The sequence below is a fragment of the Cherax quadricarinatus genome, chromosome 9 (assembly GCF_038502225.1).
Source record: "Cherax quadricarinatus isolate ZL_2023a chromosome 9, ASM3850222v1, whole genome shotgun sequence".
In the NCBI taxonomy this organism is placed as follows: Eukaryota; Metazoa; Arthropoda; class Malacostraca; order Decapoda; family Parastacidae; genus Cherax; species Cherax quadricarinatus.
The window spans coordinates 11,126,453-11,142,715 of NC_091300.1; the positions used below are offsets into that span (position 1 = coordinate 11,126,453).

At 36.9% G+C, this 16,263-nt stretch overlaps 1 protein-coding gene across 12 annotated transcripts in view; it reads left to right on the plus strand.

Annotated features, from left to right (window-relative positions):
- Positions 1-16,263, plus strand: part of LOC128686219 (protein DOP1A) — a 234,706-nt gene that overhangs the window by 180,863 nt on the left and 37,580 nt on the right. For 10 of the 12 annotated variants that reach the window (XM_070083219.1, XM_070083220.1, XM_070083218.1 and 7 more), the window contains 2 exons: positions 4,610-4,805; positions 7,449-7,463. In XM_070083219.1, the coding sequence (XP_069939320.1) occupies positions 4,610-4,805; positions 7,449-7,463 (211 nt within the window). The remainder of the gene's footprint in view (positions 1-4,609; positions 4,806-7,448; positions 7,464-16,263) is intronic. The other 2 variants (XM_070083224.1, XM_070083222.1) reach the window with 1 other exon arrangement.

Below are 16,263 nucleotides of genomic sequence, written 5' to 3' on the forward strand. Positions count from 1 at the left end.
TACTATTTGTGTTGTGTGTGTTAGGAACCCGAAAATCCACCTTCCTACCTTCCTGGTAATGCCCATGGCCCTAATTTTGTGAGCTATCACTTCATGATTTCATTTGTCAAACGCCTTTGCAAAATCTGTGTAAATCACATCTGCGTTTTGGTCGTCTTCCAATGCCTCCATAATTCTGTCATAATGGTTCAGCAGCTGTGACAAGCATGCTTATCCTGCTCTAAAACCATGCTGGTTTGGGTTATGCTGGTTGTGCTGGTTCATGAAATTTGTACTTCTGTCTCATCACTCTTTTGAATATTTTTATGATGTGAGAAGTTAGGGTTACTGGTCTGTAATTTTTAGCTAGTGCTCTACTACCTCCCTTATGCAATGAGCTATGTCTGCACACTTTAAGGCCTCCAGTATTTCACCTAGATCTAAGCTCTTTCTCTGAAGAATGATGAGTGCTCATGCTAATGGTACTTTACACTTCTTTATAAATAGAGCATTCCATGATTCTGGTCCAGGTGCTGAGTGAGTGGGCATGTTGTCCATTTCTTTTTCGAAATCCATGGGATTTGTACTAATGTCAGTTAGTTGGTCTGCGCGGCCTTCTTCTGGAGTGAAAAATATTTCTGCGTTTTCTACCTTGCTGTCATTTATTGGATTGCTGAACACCGACTCATATTGTTCTTTTAGGATTTCACTCATTTCCTGTTCATCGTCAGTATACGAGTCTCCTCTCAATATTGGTCCAATTCTACAGGTAGTTCTTAGCTTGGATTTTACAAAGGAATAGAAATATTTTGGATTTCTTGCAATATCTTGTATGGCCCTTTGTTCCCTTTGTACTACTTTTCTTTGGTATGACATGATGTTTATGTCAGGTCATGCTGTGACTTGACTATGGTCTAGAGCAAACTGAAATGTCGTCATAACGTTCCTCTCCTAAATGTGGATTTTAGCATTGTGGCTTTTTATTCTTTATAGTGGTATATATTTCCAAAATTTTCAATCACCTTGCATCCTAAGCAGTTTCTGTAGCAAAAAAAAAAATTTGTGCACATGATTTACTAGGTATATTTCAGAGTATGTGTATTTTTGAATGCATGATTAAAACATTATGAAAACATTATTAATAAACAGTGAACTCATGAAAAGAATAGCCTCTGTTTCTTTTTCTTTGGACATTACACTCACTCACTCACTCACTCACTCACTCACTCACTCACTCACTCACTCACTCACTCACTCACTCACTCACTCACTCACTCACTCACTCACTCACACACACACACACACACACACACACACACACACACACACACACACACACACACACACACACACACACACACACACACACACACACACACACAGAAGGCGTTTGACACAGTTCCACACAAGAGATTGGTGCAAAAACTGGAGGACCAAGCAGGGATAACAGGGAAGGCACTACAGTGGATCAGGGAATACTTGTCAGGAAGACAGCAGCGAGTCATGGTACGTGGCAAGGTGTCAGAGTGGGCACCTGTGACCAGCGGGGTCCCACAGGGGTCAGTCCTAGGACCAGTGCTGTTTCTGGTATTTGTGAACGACATGACGGAAGAATAGACTCTGAGGTGTCCCTGTTTGCAGATGACGTGAAGTTGATGAGAAGAATTCACTCGATCGAAGACCAGGCAGAACTACAAAGGGATCTGGACAGGCTGCAGACCTGGTCCAGCAATTGGCTCCTGGAGTTCAATCCCACCAAGTGCAAAGTCATGAAGATTGGGGAAGGGCAAAGAAGACCGTAGACAGAGTACAGTCTAGGGGGCCAGAGACTACAAACATCACTCAAGGAAAAAGATCTTGGGGTGAGTATAACACCAGGCACATCTCCTGAAGCACACATCAACCAAATAACTGCTGCAGCATATGGGCGCCTAGCAAACCTCAGAACAGCATTCCGACATCTTAATAAGGAATCGTTCATGACCCTGTACACCATGTACGTTAGGCCCATATTGGAGTATGCGGCACCAGTTTGGAACCCACACCTAGCCAAGCACGTAAAGAAACTAGAGAAAGTGCAAAGGTTTGCAACAAGACTAGTCCCAGAGCTAAGAGGTATGTCCTACGAGGAGAGGTTAAGGGAAATCAACCTGACGACACTAGAGGACAGGAGAGATGGGGGGACATGATAACAACATACAAAATACTGAGAGGAATTGACAAGGTGGACAAAGACAGGATGTTCCAGAGATTGGACACAGTAACAAGGGGACACAGTTGGAAGTTGAAGACACAGATGAATCACAGGGATGTTAGGAAGTATTTCTTCAGCCACAGAGTAGTCAGTAAGTGGAATAGTTTGGGAAGCGATGTAGTGGAGGCAGGATCCATACATAGCTTTAAACAGAGGTATGATAAAGCTCACGGTTCAGGGAGAGTGACTTAGTAGTGATCAGTGAAGAGGCGGGGCCAGGAGCTCGGACTCGAACCCCGCAACCTTAACTAGGTGAGTACACACACACACACACACACACACACACACACACACACACACACACACACACACACACACACACACACACACACACACACACACACACACACACACACACACACACACACACACACACACACACACACACACACACACACACACACACACACACACACACACACTCACACTCACACACACTCTCACACTCTCTCTCTCTCACACTCTCTCTCTCTCTCTCTCTCTCTCTCTCTCTCTCTCTCTTTATTTTTTTTTTTAACAAGTCTGCCATCTCCCACCAAGGCAAGGTGACCCAAAAAGAAAGAAAATCACCAAAAAGAAAAATGCTTTCATCATCATTCAACACTTTCACCTCACTCACACATAATCACTGTTTTTGCAGAGGTGCTCAGAATACAACAGTTTAGAAGCATATACTTATAAAGATACACAACATATCCCTCCAAACTGCCAATATCCCAAACCCCTCCTTTAACCCTTTGAGGGTCGACAGGCCCTCTCCAAAACTCGTTCTCAGGGTCGGCCAAATTTAAAAAAAAAAAATTATTTTCTCTTATGAAAAGATAGAGAATCTTTTCCCGATCATAAAGACACCAAAAGTTTGAAATTTGATAGAAAACTTACGGAATTATGGTCTCGCAAAGTTAGCGGTCTCGGCGATGTTTACGCATCGGCGATTTTGCCCACTTTGAGCCCCATTTTCGGCCAATTTCACTGTACTAGTCGACAAAAAACATGAATATTTCGCTAGAACTCCATTTTTTCTATCGAATGGGTGCAAGAAACCACCCATTTATTAATTCAACTATCCAGTACAGTGGTCAGAATTTAGCAATTTTGCCAATTTCACACAAATTTCAAAAGATGCCAATTTCCGAATAGGGTCCAGAATAAACAAGAAAGACATTCCTGGCACTAAAATGACATTTCCTCTAGTCATTAGTCACGTCTCAAGGCCCCTCTTATATTCTTTTGCTTTCCACTTTGAATTTTTATTCTCACAAAAAATATAAGATTTACTGTTATGCAGACTACTGCATTAGTGTAAAAAATGGTATAAATATTATTGGTGCACTTGTGAAAGAATATTAGACTCACCAGTTGACGTGTATTGCACGCTTGGCACGATTTGTTTACTTTTGAAGTTTGGTAAAAATCGAACATTTCTGCTACTTTGAGCTCAATTTCAAGGCACCTTTCATTGTAAAACCAGTCAAAATCATCTCAATTTCTGTAATATGTCTTCCATTCTATAAAATGAGACCAAGAAAACTAGAATACAACAATAAATACCATACGAAAATACACTGCAAAGTCGCTGATTTATTAAAAAAAAAATGGTCAAAGTTTTTTTTTTCTCATTATGCATTGTGTGCTGCAGGATTTTTTTTAGACTGTGCACACTGACCACATAGACCCATTCTTTCATATGAAGGCCTACCAGCTTTCTCCCACTAGATTTGAGGCCGCTAGAATTTATGAGTACCTGGAGTTTACCTGAAGAGAGTTCCGGGGGTCAACGCCCCCGCGGCCCGGTCAAAAACCCCTACGCGTAAAACGTACTAGTACGACCAAAACCCTCAAAGGGTTAAAGTGCAGGCACTGTACTTCCCATTTCCAGGACTCAAGTCCGGCTGTATAAAAATAACCGGTTTCCCTGAATCCCTTCACTAAGTATTACCCTGCTCAATAAAGTTTCTTATAACATTTATCTTTGCTTTAAGTGTCATTTCACATGTATAATTCTTCACTGGCAGATAGGTCATCTTAATTACAACTGCACATAAAAATTAAAGAGTTCCAGGTCACAACTTTTATCTGTTATAATTTTAGTGTTTGACATTGTGTCAACAGCCATTTGACCAATGGATAATTATGTTAGGTTTGTTATTTAGTGGCCTTTTTAATTTTCTTTGTTATTTTTATTTCTTCATAATGTTTGGAAAACATGCTGTAATAAATGCTGGTTCAGCCAAATGTCCGTTTGGCGAAATGTCCATTCGGGCGAATGTCCTTCGGTGAAATGTCCGTTGGCAAAGTGTCTGTTGGCCAAATGTCTGGGAGCCTGTAATAGAGGGATAGTACATTATTCATCAGCCTTTCCTATTTGCTTTTAAGAACGTCTAGCAGAGGTGACTCGCTTAGGACAGGTTGTCCCATCACTGGTGGCTCAAGTGCTCCTGTGCTTCCGTGTGTTGCTGCTGAGGCTCTCACCCCGTGGAGTAACTTCTCTCTGGCCTGTCATTATAACAGAACTTGTACAGGTTTTCCTCATGATGGAGCAGGAGCTAGCCACAGATACAGAACAATTCAGGTATGTGACTGTATCATTAGCTTTTAGAGAGTACAAATCTGTTCCTATGGTGATAATTAATTAATAAATACAAAAGTACTTAGAATTATCATTTGTTGCACAAATAAGTACTGTACATTAGTAAACTAACTTATATTCATGCAGTTTTAGTATAAATTTGTTTTGAAAGTAACTCTTACCACTGATTTATTTTCGGATGCATTATATAAATTTATACTTTATATTCAGTTAATTATATCCTATACTGCAAGCAATTCAAAACATGCAGCAGTGTCTCGAAGACATTAGTTGGCTTAATTGCTGTTTCTGAGTATTTTTGCATATTGTGTTCTAAAATTAACATAAAATGGATAACATTCTTTTCCACGCTCCAGAAAAGTGAACATTCATTCGTGCTTGCAAAATTCTGTTTTATTTGTGTCAAATTGTTTGGTTATCATTATCAATTTAATTTTGTTCATTATTTTACCTGCCTCTGCAAGATGCCTTGGTAATATCTGCATGTTGTTTCTACACTATAAAATTGGATATACCTGTACCTAGTTCACTAGTAAAAATTTCTAACCTTTAAATATAAAATTTTATGTAACACTTTTCAAACAATCTGTAGTCAAATTTTTCTTGCTAGTTCTTTATATTCATACCTCTTTAGTTGGTCATATTATTATTATTACAGTGGTACCTTGAGTTACGAACTTAATTCATTCCAGAAGGCTGATCGAGTTCCGATACCAAACGAATTTGTTCCCATAAGGAATACTGTAAATTAGATTAGTTCGTTTCAGCCCCCAAAAATATTTGGTATTTGGGACCTGACGAGCTGTTGGAGTGTGAGCAGGGTAATATTTAGTGAAAGGATTCAGGGAAATCGGTTATTTTTATATAGCTGGGCTTGAGTACTGGAAATGGGAAGTACAATGCCTGCACTTTAAAGGAGGGATTTGGGATATTGGCAGTTTGGAGGGATATGTTGTGTATCTTTATACGTATATGCTTCTAAACTGTTGTGTTCTGGGCACCTCTGCAAAAACAGTGATTATGTGTGAGTGAGGTGAAAGTGTTGAATGATGATGAAAGTATTTTCTTTTTGGGGATTTTCTTTCTTTTCGGGTCACCCTGCCTCGGTGGGAGACGGCCAACTTGTTAAAAAAAAAAAAAAAAAACACTTACATAATTGTTCGAGTTGGGAGCTGTTCGAAACTCGATGTACCACTGTATAATCAAAACTAAGCACTAAACCCACAAGGGTCATACAGCTTAGTTGGTCATAACTTCATTAACATAATGCTTCATACAGATGGATGGCTGTATATCTTGTATTATTTTTAATTCTGTAGCAAAGGTATCACAAGTGGTAAGAACATAAGGGATGATATACAGTTAAGTAAGGATAGTTTCATAACCATTTTCTTGGTGAATGCAATAAAAATAATAATTCCAGACTGTTGTGGACTACTAAGATCATAATTATAGCATAGCTAACATTGTTGAAATTGATAAGACTTAGTGTTATAAGTACATATATACAGTAATAATTTGTTTTCATAATACTGTTTAGCTTAGGTTTTCTCTATGTAGGTGAAATAAAAGTGTTTCATACCAGTTACGAATTTTTATCACGATATATGAGCAGCTATGTAGGTAGTAGGTTGGTAGACAGCAACCGCCCAGGGAGGTACTACCGTCCTGCCAAGTGAGTGTAAAACGAAAGCCTGTAATCGTTTTACATGATGGTAGGGTTGCTGGTGTCTTTTGTCTGTCTCATAAATATGCAAGATTACAGGTAAGTCTTGCTACTTCTACTTACACTTAGGTCACACTACACATACATGTACAAGCATATATATACACACCCCTCTGGGTTTTCTTCTATTTTCTTTCTAATTCTTGTTCTTGTTTATTTCCTCTTATCTCCATGGGGAAGTGGAACAGAATTCTTCCTCTGTAAGCCATGCTTGTCGTAAGAGGCGACTAAAATGCCGGGAGCAAGGGGCTAGTAACCCCTTCTCCTGTATATATTACTAAATTTAAAAGGAGAAACTTCAGTTTTTTCTTTTGGGCCACCCCACCTCAGTGGGATACGGCTGGTACGTTGAAAGATGAGCAGCTATCTACAGATAAGGTTTCACTTAAACCCCCCCCCCCCCCCAAAAAAAAAAAAAAAATAAGTGGAAAGAGTTGAATAAGGAGCATAATGTTTGTTTACACATTTAGTTTCTACTAGTCTAACATGATTAAGGAATCTACATAGAGTAGTCCTCCCGTATCCGCAGGGGATATGTTCCAAGACCTACCGTGGATGGTTTTAAAGGACTGCCAGTATCACTACTTTTGCACTTTGCGGCTATTATCAAGCAAAATTAAGGGTTATTTTTGAGCCACGGTAAACCATGGATAACTGAAACTGCAGTTAACGAATCCGTGGATACGGGGGTTCTACTGTATTTTATTTATGAATACATAATACAATATGTGTTCACAGGGATCTTTAAGTAATTGAATACAGTATTGTACATATAAATCAGGTTTTATATTTTATATCCCAAGTATTTCCAGAGGTATGGAAGACTATCTTATATAATAGCTTATATTTCTTCCCTGACCTGCCTATGTTGATGGTGATGGTGCGTTGATGACGAACAGCAAGAAGGGGGGCAGGTAATGATTGGTAGCTGCAGGAATGTCTCTTCTGATTAGCTGTTTTTTTCATTTATGGTCATATTCTGAACATTAATTATCTCTCAGGAAAAAGCTTTTTACTTGATAAGCAAAGTCTAAGGTTTATAATCTTATTACGTATTTAATACTTCAGTCTTTATTGTTCAAGTCTTAAGCTATATACCTGATAAATAATTTGTTTTTGGAATGTGCCATTTGCATCTGCCAATTAAGTTAAAGTTAGTTGCTTCCATGCTTAGGTGCAGCATAGTAAAATTAGTGTTTATTTTTGTAGTTTGATTGTTGTCGATTGCTTTGCCGTTTTTTACATTTTATCTTGAAATATTTTGTCTATATATGCAGGCATCCCACACTTTTAATGACTGATGCTTTCAACCAAGTCTTCAGTTAAACCATATTTATTGGAACATTTTTCCCTAGTTTCGTATTAAAAGAATTACATTACTGTTTATAATAAATGACATTTTTATGAAAGTATCAAGTATGAACCACTGGTGTGTATACAAGGAATGAACAGCATAACTTAACCTTAATCTCTCTTCTAGTCATCCTTCTTATGATTAGAGGAGAAGTGTGGTGTTAAGCTGCTTGGAGGAAGAGGATGTGTAGGATCATCTGCTTCCTTTTCTGCAATTAGCTTAGGGAGGAGGGCTGTTGTCATAAGTTACACTGCTTGTACAGGACCTTATTCTAGGAGGGCCCCACATATACAGCAGTGAATATTACTGTGAAGTGAAACAAAACCTTTTTTTCACTTTTGAATGCATATAAAAATCCTGATAACATATTTACACCATCATATATCAAGTGAGCAATATAGGCCTAAAAAATGCATATACAGTACACAAACTACTTACCATAAAATATTTTCATCCTTAGCATATAGTGAGTGGTAAATGTATTTATTGTAGGTAGCCTGAATAAATGAAGAATGAGTGTAATTGACAATCACTGTATTAACAAAACACTGTAAAGCAAGTGCTGTGAAGTGGGGTCCTCCTGTATTGATTTGGCTGTAAAGGTACTTATAAAATATTCATCCGTTGAAGACTACAGCACCATAAAGCACCTGAAGCTCATTGTTGACATATTCACTTAAGTCTAAAGCTGTGAACTTCATGTGGATAATTGTTTTAGGAGCTGCAAGCCTGCTTCAGAATGCAATAAAAATCTCCTCTAATAATTATATTGTTACCGGTTAGCTGGACTTGAATCCTGGAGGTGGGATGTACGTACAGTGCCTACATTGTGAAAGAGGGGTAGGGATGTTGCAGTTTGGGAGGTTGTGTGACCTGTGATGTCAGCACACCTCTGGCAGGTCGGTGAGTGTGTTTCTTCATTTTTGGGTCATCCTACCTTGGTAGGAGATGGCCAATGTGCTAAAAATTAAAAGTTAAATAGTTTATCTTACTAATTTTGCATTGTTGGAGTGTGAGCAGGGTAATATTTAGTGAAGGGATTCAGGGAACCAGTTATTTTCATATAGTCGGACTTGAGTCCTGGAAATGGGAAGTACAGTGCCTGCACTTTAAAAGAGGGGTTTGGGATATTGGCAGTTTGGAGGGATATGTTGTGTATCTTTATACATATATGCTTCTAAACTGTTGTATTCTGAGCACCTCTGCAAAAGCAGTGATAATGTGTGAGTATGGTGAAAGTGTTGAATGATGATGAAAGTATTCTCTTTTTGGGGATTTTCTTTCTTTTTTGGGTCACCCTGCCTCGGTGGGAGATGACCGACTTGTTGAAAAACAAAAAATATATTTATTTATATGTATATATAAATATATACATATATGTATATATAAATATATACATATATGTATACAGGAGGGCCCCGCTTTACGGCGTTTCACTTTACGGCGTTCCGCTAATACGGACATTTCAAATTATGACCAAAACTCGCTATACGGCTCCCCCCACCTGTCTTTCTAATACGGTCACAGCGGCCCACCGAGTTTGTTTACATTCTCCCTGAGCACATCTCCTTATTATGTCTGGAAACTTTCCAAAATTTCAAGTGTTTTAAAGTTATTGTATATTTTATATGTATTGTACTTGATAATTAAACTTGTGTACACCTGTACCTAAATGAACTTACACACTGTGCTGGCATGTAGGACACATTAAAATCACTAAGAGTCTCTCTACTCTTGATGCAATAATAATAATAATAATAATAATAATAATAATAATAATATAATAATAGTAATAATAATAATCTCTTGGGCGCATTAATGTCGCATATTACGTTAATATAGACATTTCCCTTAATCTATCTATGATATTTTTTTCAAAATTATATAAGAAACACATTATGTAACACACAAACATGATACATGCACCCACAGTATAAAAATTTATACAAATATATATGAGATGTTTACCAAACGGTTTGTAGAAGTGTCGGAAGAATTACGTTTTCTCTAGCCCGTCACCTGTTACTAAGGATAGCTGTAGAAAAATATTCCTTTCGTATGCCTTCACTTTATAGCTATAATTCTGTACTAACTTGTACACAGTGTAAGAGTATTTGTTTCATGATTTAATTATTATAATAATAATAAAAATATTGTAAGGTAAAAGTTTCACAAACTCTTACAAATGTACATGAATGAACTAAAACTGGACACGTATTAATACTGTCTATTTCGCCTGACCGAGTGATCGTCCACAACCTGTTCAGTTTGTTTGTTTACGCTGTCTGAGCTCGGTGTATCATTAAATGTTGTATATTAGGTTAATATACACATTTTCATTAATCCATCCGTGATATTGTTTTCAAAATTATATAATAAACACGATACATAACATAAATACATAACATATGTGTAGAGAACCTAGGATAACCCAAAAAATCAGAGTGACTTACTTCCATTGCCTTCACTCAGAGCATCATTTCTTCTCAAAATGATGTTACATGAGAATGGGAGTGTTCTTCTTTATTTATTCTACCGTATCAATGTAGAGACAACCTGTACACAATGTAACTTGTACACAAACCAGACGTGTACACTGTTTACAAAACTTACCTTCGCCTGGTTTGTTTACATAACTCTGCGCCTGTCCTCTCTCATGCACTCATTCTTTCTCTCTGGTATGGTAGCCTGGCTGACTACCATACATACCACACTTGATTTTTTACAATAAATACTACTCATCTCACCCTATATTTTAAGGTAAGTAATGAGTGAACTGTATATACATTTTATCGCTCTGGGATGCTTAAATATCATAGAATAGTATGTGTGGGTGGGTTGGCCTGGTATGGTAGCCTGGCTGACTACCATACATACCACACTTGATATTTTACAATAAATACTACTCATCTCACCCTATATTTTAAGGTAAGTAATGAGTGAACTGTATATACATTTTATCGCTCTGGGATGCTTAAATATCATAGAATAGTATGTGTGGGTGGGGTGGCCTGGTATGGTAGCCTGGCTGACTACCATACATACCACACTTGATTTCTTACAATAAATACTACTTGTCTCACCCTAGATTAAGACTATAAATATTTTAAGGTAAGTAATGAGTGCACTATGTGTGTATTGTACTTTTTTATTGTTTTTTGATGCCTGGTTCTATTGCTAACATAATATATGTTAGTGTAAACTTGTTATCTAGTGTTTGTATGCATTTGTAAGTGGAAAAAAAGGGTGTTCCACTTTACGGCGGTTTCCGCTTTACGGCGGTAGCCTGGAACCTAACCCGCCGTATAAGTGGGGCCCTCCTGTATATATATATATATATATATATATATATATATATGTATATATATGTGTATATATATATATATATTTATAATATATATATATTTATATATATATACATATATATATATATATATATATATATATATATATATATATATATATATACATACATACATACATACATATATATGTTTACTGTGATCGTATTGCATATACGTATATATGTATATGTATATATAATATATATTTTTTTTAACAAGTTGGCCGTCTCCCACCGAGGCAGGGTGACCCAAAAAGAAAACAATTTTCATCATCATTCAACACTTTCACCTCACTCACACATAATCACTGTTTTTGCAGAGGTGTCTTACTAACAGTTCACTAAATGCTGAGTCATATCGGGACTTGTGTATTCATTCTTTGCTGTCATCTGTGTAAGTCCCATCTCATTTAAGCAGGGGTCCAGTACTGGATGTGGTTTTTGCCATAGATTTGGCATAAGAAAAGAAGCATTTTTTTTTTTTTAAATTTCATTTATGGCTTTAAGATCTTCCTGTGTTTCTTGTCTCCTGTATTATTCCTTAAGTGTAAGTTCAATATTTGCTATTTCTCTGACCAATGCCTCCTTTTGTATATCAGATATACTGGACCCTTTCAACAGCTTTGTGATTTTTCGCTTGTATAGGGAGCATTTCTCTATTTCTAGTTTACATCTTCTCTTCTTTTTTTCTTAAAGAAATGTGCCTTGAGCATACCTTAAGTGCCACAGAGTTGATTCTTTCTAGGCATAGGTTCATATCTGTTTTGTTTAGGTTATCTTCCCAGCTTGTTTCATCAAGGATATGGTTGATTTGATCCCACTGTATGTTTTTTGTTATTGAACTTGAATTTGGTGAAGGCACCCTCATACCTGATCTCTGTATGCTGGTCATGAGCCCTGCACGTACAGTAGGGTCCCACTTATACAGCAGGTTAGGTTCCAGGCTACTGCCAGAAAGCAGAATGCCATTGTTTTCCACTTATAAATGCATATAAATGCCAGATAACAAGTTTACACTAACATATATTATGTTAGTAATAGAACTAGGCATTAAAAAACAAGAAAAAGTAAAATACACACACAGTACACTCATTATTTACCTCAGAATATTTGTAGTCTTAATGTAGGGCAAAAGGTGAGTAGTATTTACTGTAAGAAGTTAGGTGTGGTAGCCCTCCTGGCCACTCCACCCACACATAATATATTATGACGATGCCTAAAGCTCCATAGAGTGATCAAATTCATATACAGTACACTCATTACTTACCTTAAAATATATGTAGTCTTAATGTAGGGTGAAAGGTGAAAAGTATTTATTTGTAGAAAGTGGTGTGGTAGGTAGGGTAGTGTAGGGAAGCCAGCCTGGCCACCTCACCCACTATGTAAAGAAACAGACAATGCATCTGGTTATGATTCATAAACATTCATACAAACACCTTACATTGTGTACAAGTTGCCTCCACAGTGGTACAGTAGAATAAATAAAGACCAACACTTCCATTCTTATGTAATTTTTAGAAGAATGATGCTCTGACGAATTATTATTATTATTATTATTACAAATTATTATTATTACAAATTATTATTATTACAAGTTATTATTATTATTGCTATATATATAGAGTGAAGGCATACGAAAGGAATATTTATCTACAGTTATCCCCCAGTGTTTGACTAGAGAAAGCATAATTCTTCTGACACTCCTACAAAGCCGCTTTGTAAATAGATCTCATATTTATGTCAGTTTTTATTCTGTGGGTGTATCTATAATGTTTATATGCTATGTAACGTGTTTCTTATATAATTTTGAAGAAAATATCATAGATGGATTAATGAATATGTCTATATTAACATAAAATATGACATTTAATGTGCCCAAGAGAGATTATTATTACATAGTATTACTATGGCATCATGAGTAGAGAGAGACTTATTGATTTTAATGTGTACCTGCATGCCAGCACAGTGTGTAAGTATATTTAGGTAAAGGTACACATAAGCTTAATAAATACGCAATACCTTTAAAACACTTGAAATTTTGGAAAGTTTCCAGATATCATAGATGTGCTAATGGAGAATGTAAGCAAACCGGGTGGGGCGCGCCATATTTGAACGACCGCTTGCTGTATAGCAAATTTTGGCCATAATTTAAAATCGCCATATTAGCAGAACGCCGTAAGGTGAAATGCCATACAGCTGGGCCCTACTGTACATGGCTGTTCTTCTATTATGTTCTGGGCTGAGTGTATTGTCTTTGATACTGTTATATTTTGTACCAGGTTATCATTATAAGTGCAGATGAGGTCAATTGTATTTTCCAGTCTTGTTGACTCCACTTGTTTTCTGGCTTAAGGTGAATTTGTTGCAGAGATGTAATGGGGTTATCCTTGCTAAAACATTATTTGAACATTATTTGAAACACTAGTTTCTCCCAGAATGTAGTATTGGTGTTCACAATTGCACCCATTATGATATAGTTTTCAGGAACGCCCTAATTTTTGGCTTACACTTAGCATCAATATTTTTGATAAGTTGAGAAAGGTTCTACTTAACCCTTAAACTGTCCAAACGTAGATCTACGTTTTTTCAACATTTGAAAGTACACCTACTATCCGACTTACGACCGAGTTCGGTTCCAAGAAACCGGTCATAAGTCGAAATGGTCGTAAGTCGAACTTTACTACTGAATATCAACATAACATTTTTGTAATGACTTTATTTTATTGTTTTATTTTGGTATTTCATGTTTTACTTTACTTTTCATGCTGTTAGTACTGTATTTTATACTGTAAGGTTTAGGATAAACACTGTGTACAACACAAATAGTTGTTTATTTCCCAGAAATTTGGCATAAAAAAACACGGTCGTAAGTCGAGTGGTCGTAAGTTGAGCGGGTCGTAAGTCGGATGGTAGGTGTATGTAAAAAAAGTAAATCTCCTTTTTTTTTTTTTTTTACATTTGAAAACATGTAAAAAAACTTTGATCTCCTTGTTTTTGTTTGTTATATTTGAAAATATGTAAAAAAATGTAGATCTACTTTTGGAGCACTATGCATGTGAACTTAGATCTGCTTGGACAGTTTAAGGGTTAAATAATAATCCTTGACAGTATTTACAACCTTAACTCAATGACTGAGTTAATTATGCCATTTTTGGAGGGAAGAAACACAAGCTTAACTTCTGTGGAAAAGTCATTTAACCCTTTCAGGGTCGGCAGGCCCTCTCCTAAACTTGTTCTCAGGGTCGGAAATTTTTAAAAAAAAAAATTATTTTTCTTATGAAATGATAGAGAATCTTTTCCCAATCATAATGACACCAAAAGTATGAAATTTGATGGAAAACTTATGGAATTATGCTTTCGCAAAGTTAGCGGTCTCGACGATGTTTACGTATCGGCGATTTCGCCCACTTTGGGCCCTATTTTCGGCCAATTCCAATGTACCAGTCGACAGAAATCATTACTATTTTGTTAGAACTCCAATTTTTCTATCGAATGAGTACAAGAAACCACCCATTTACCGATTTCAACTCTCCAATAAAGTGGTCCAAAACTGGCAATTTTGCTAATTTCACATAATTTTCAAATAGAGTCTAGAATAAACAAGACAGACATTCCTGGCACTAAAATAACATTTCCTCTGTTCATTAGTCATGTCCCTAGGCCTCTATTACATTTCTTTTGCTTTCCACTTTGAATTCTTATTCTCACAAAAAAATAGAAGATTTACTGTTATGCAGACTACTGCATTAGTGTAGACATGGTGTAGAAATGTTATAAATAATATCAGTGCACTTGTGAAAGAATATTAGACTCACCAGTTGACGTGTATTGGATGCATGGCTTGATTTATTTACTTTTGAACTTTGGCAAAAATCAAACATTTCTGCTACTTTGAGTTCAATTTCAAGGTACTTTTCATTGTGAAACCAATAAAAATCATCTCAATTTCCATAATATGTCTTCCGTTCTATAAAACAAGACCAGGAAAACTAGAATACAACCATAAATAGCATACGAAAATACACTGCAAAGTCGCTGTTTTAAACCAAAAACATGGAGTTTTTTTTTTCTCATTATGCACTGTGTGCTGCAGGATTCTTTTTTATACTGCGCACACTGACCACATAGACCCATTCTTCCGTATGTAAGCCTACCAACTTTCTCTCACTAGATTTGAAGGCGCTAGAATTTATGCGTACTAGTACGGCACCAACCCTGGCGTGCAAGCCGTACTAGTGCAGCACCAACCCTGAAAGGGTTAAAATAAGTGGATAGCATTGAGTATTTATGCCCTGTGAGTAGTGTTTGTTGATGTAGTGTTTTTGAATAGCTGGGCAAATAAAAGGAAATATCAATACAATACAATACAGCAATATGAACCCATGGTTTCTTGTTCTAGCACCACAGTACAAAGATTCCTTTCTATGTACTAAATACAAGTGCAGCATAGACAAGTGGTAAATGGACACTTAATGCATTGAAGTCTTTATTGGCACAACATTTTGCCCAGTGAGAAAAATTAAAACTTGTGTAGTGCATAACCAAAATCATCTGAGACATTGAGTCAGTTCCTGATCAGCCGGGCTGTGGCTCGTACGTTGGTTTGCGTGCAGCCAGCAGCAACAGCCTGGTTGATCAGGCTCTGATCCACCAGGAGGCCTGGTCACAGACCGGGCCGCGGAGGCGTTGACCCCCGGAACTCTCTCCAGGTAAACTCCAGGAACCTTCACACCCTACTCAGGATACAAGGATACAAAAGTCTACAGTATCTCCTGTAGTGGATGTCATCAAGTTGATACTGGAAAAATTGCTAGTAGTTTTCCCACATTAACACAAATAGACCTGTAAAATTTCCATGGGGAAATGGAATAGAATTCTTCCTCCATAAGCCATGCGTGTCGTAAGAGGAGACTAAAATGCTGGGAGCAAGGGGCTAGTAACCCCTTCTCCTGTATAAATTATTAAATTTAAAAAGAAAAACTTTTGTTTTACCTTTTGAGCCACGCTTCCTCAGTGG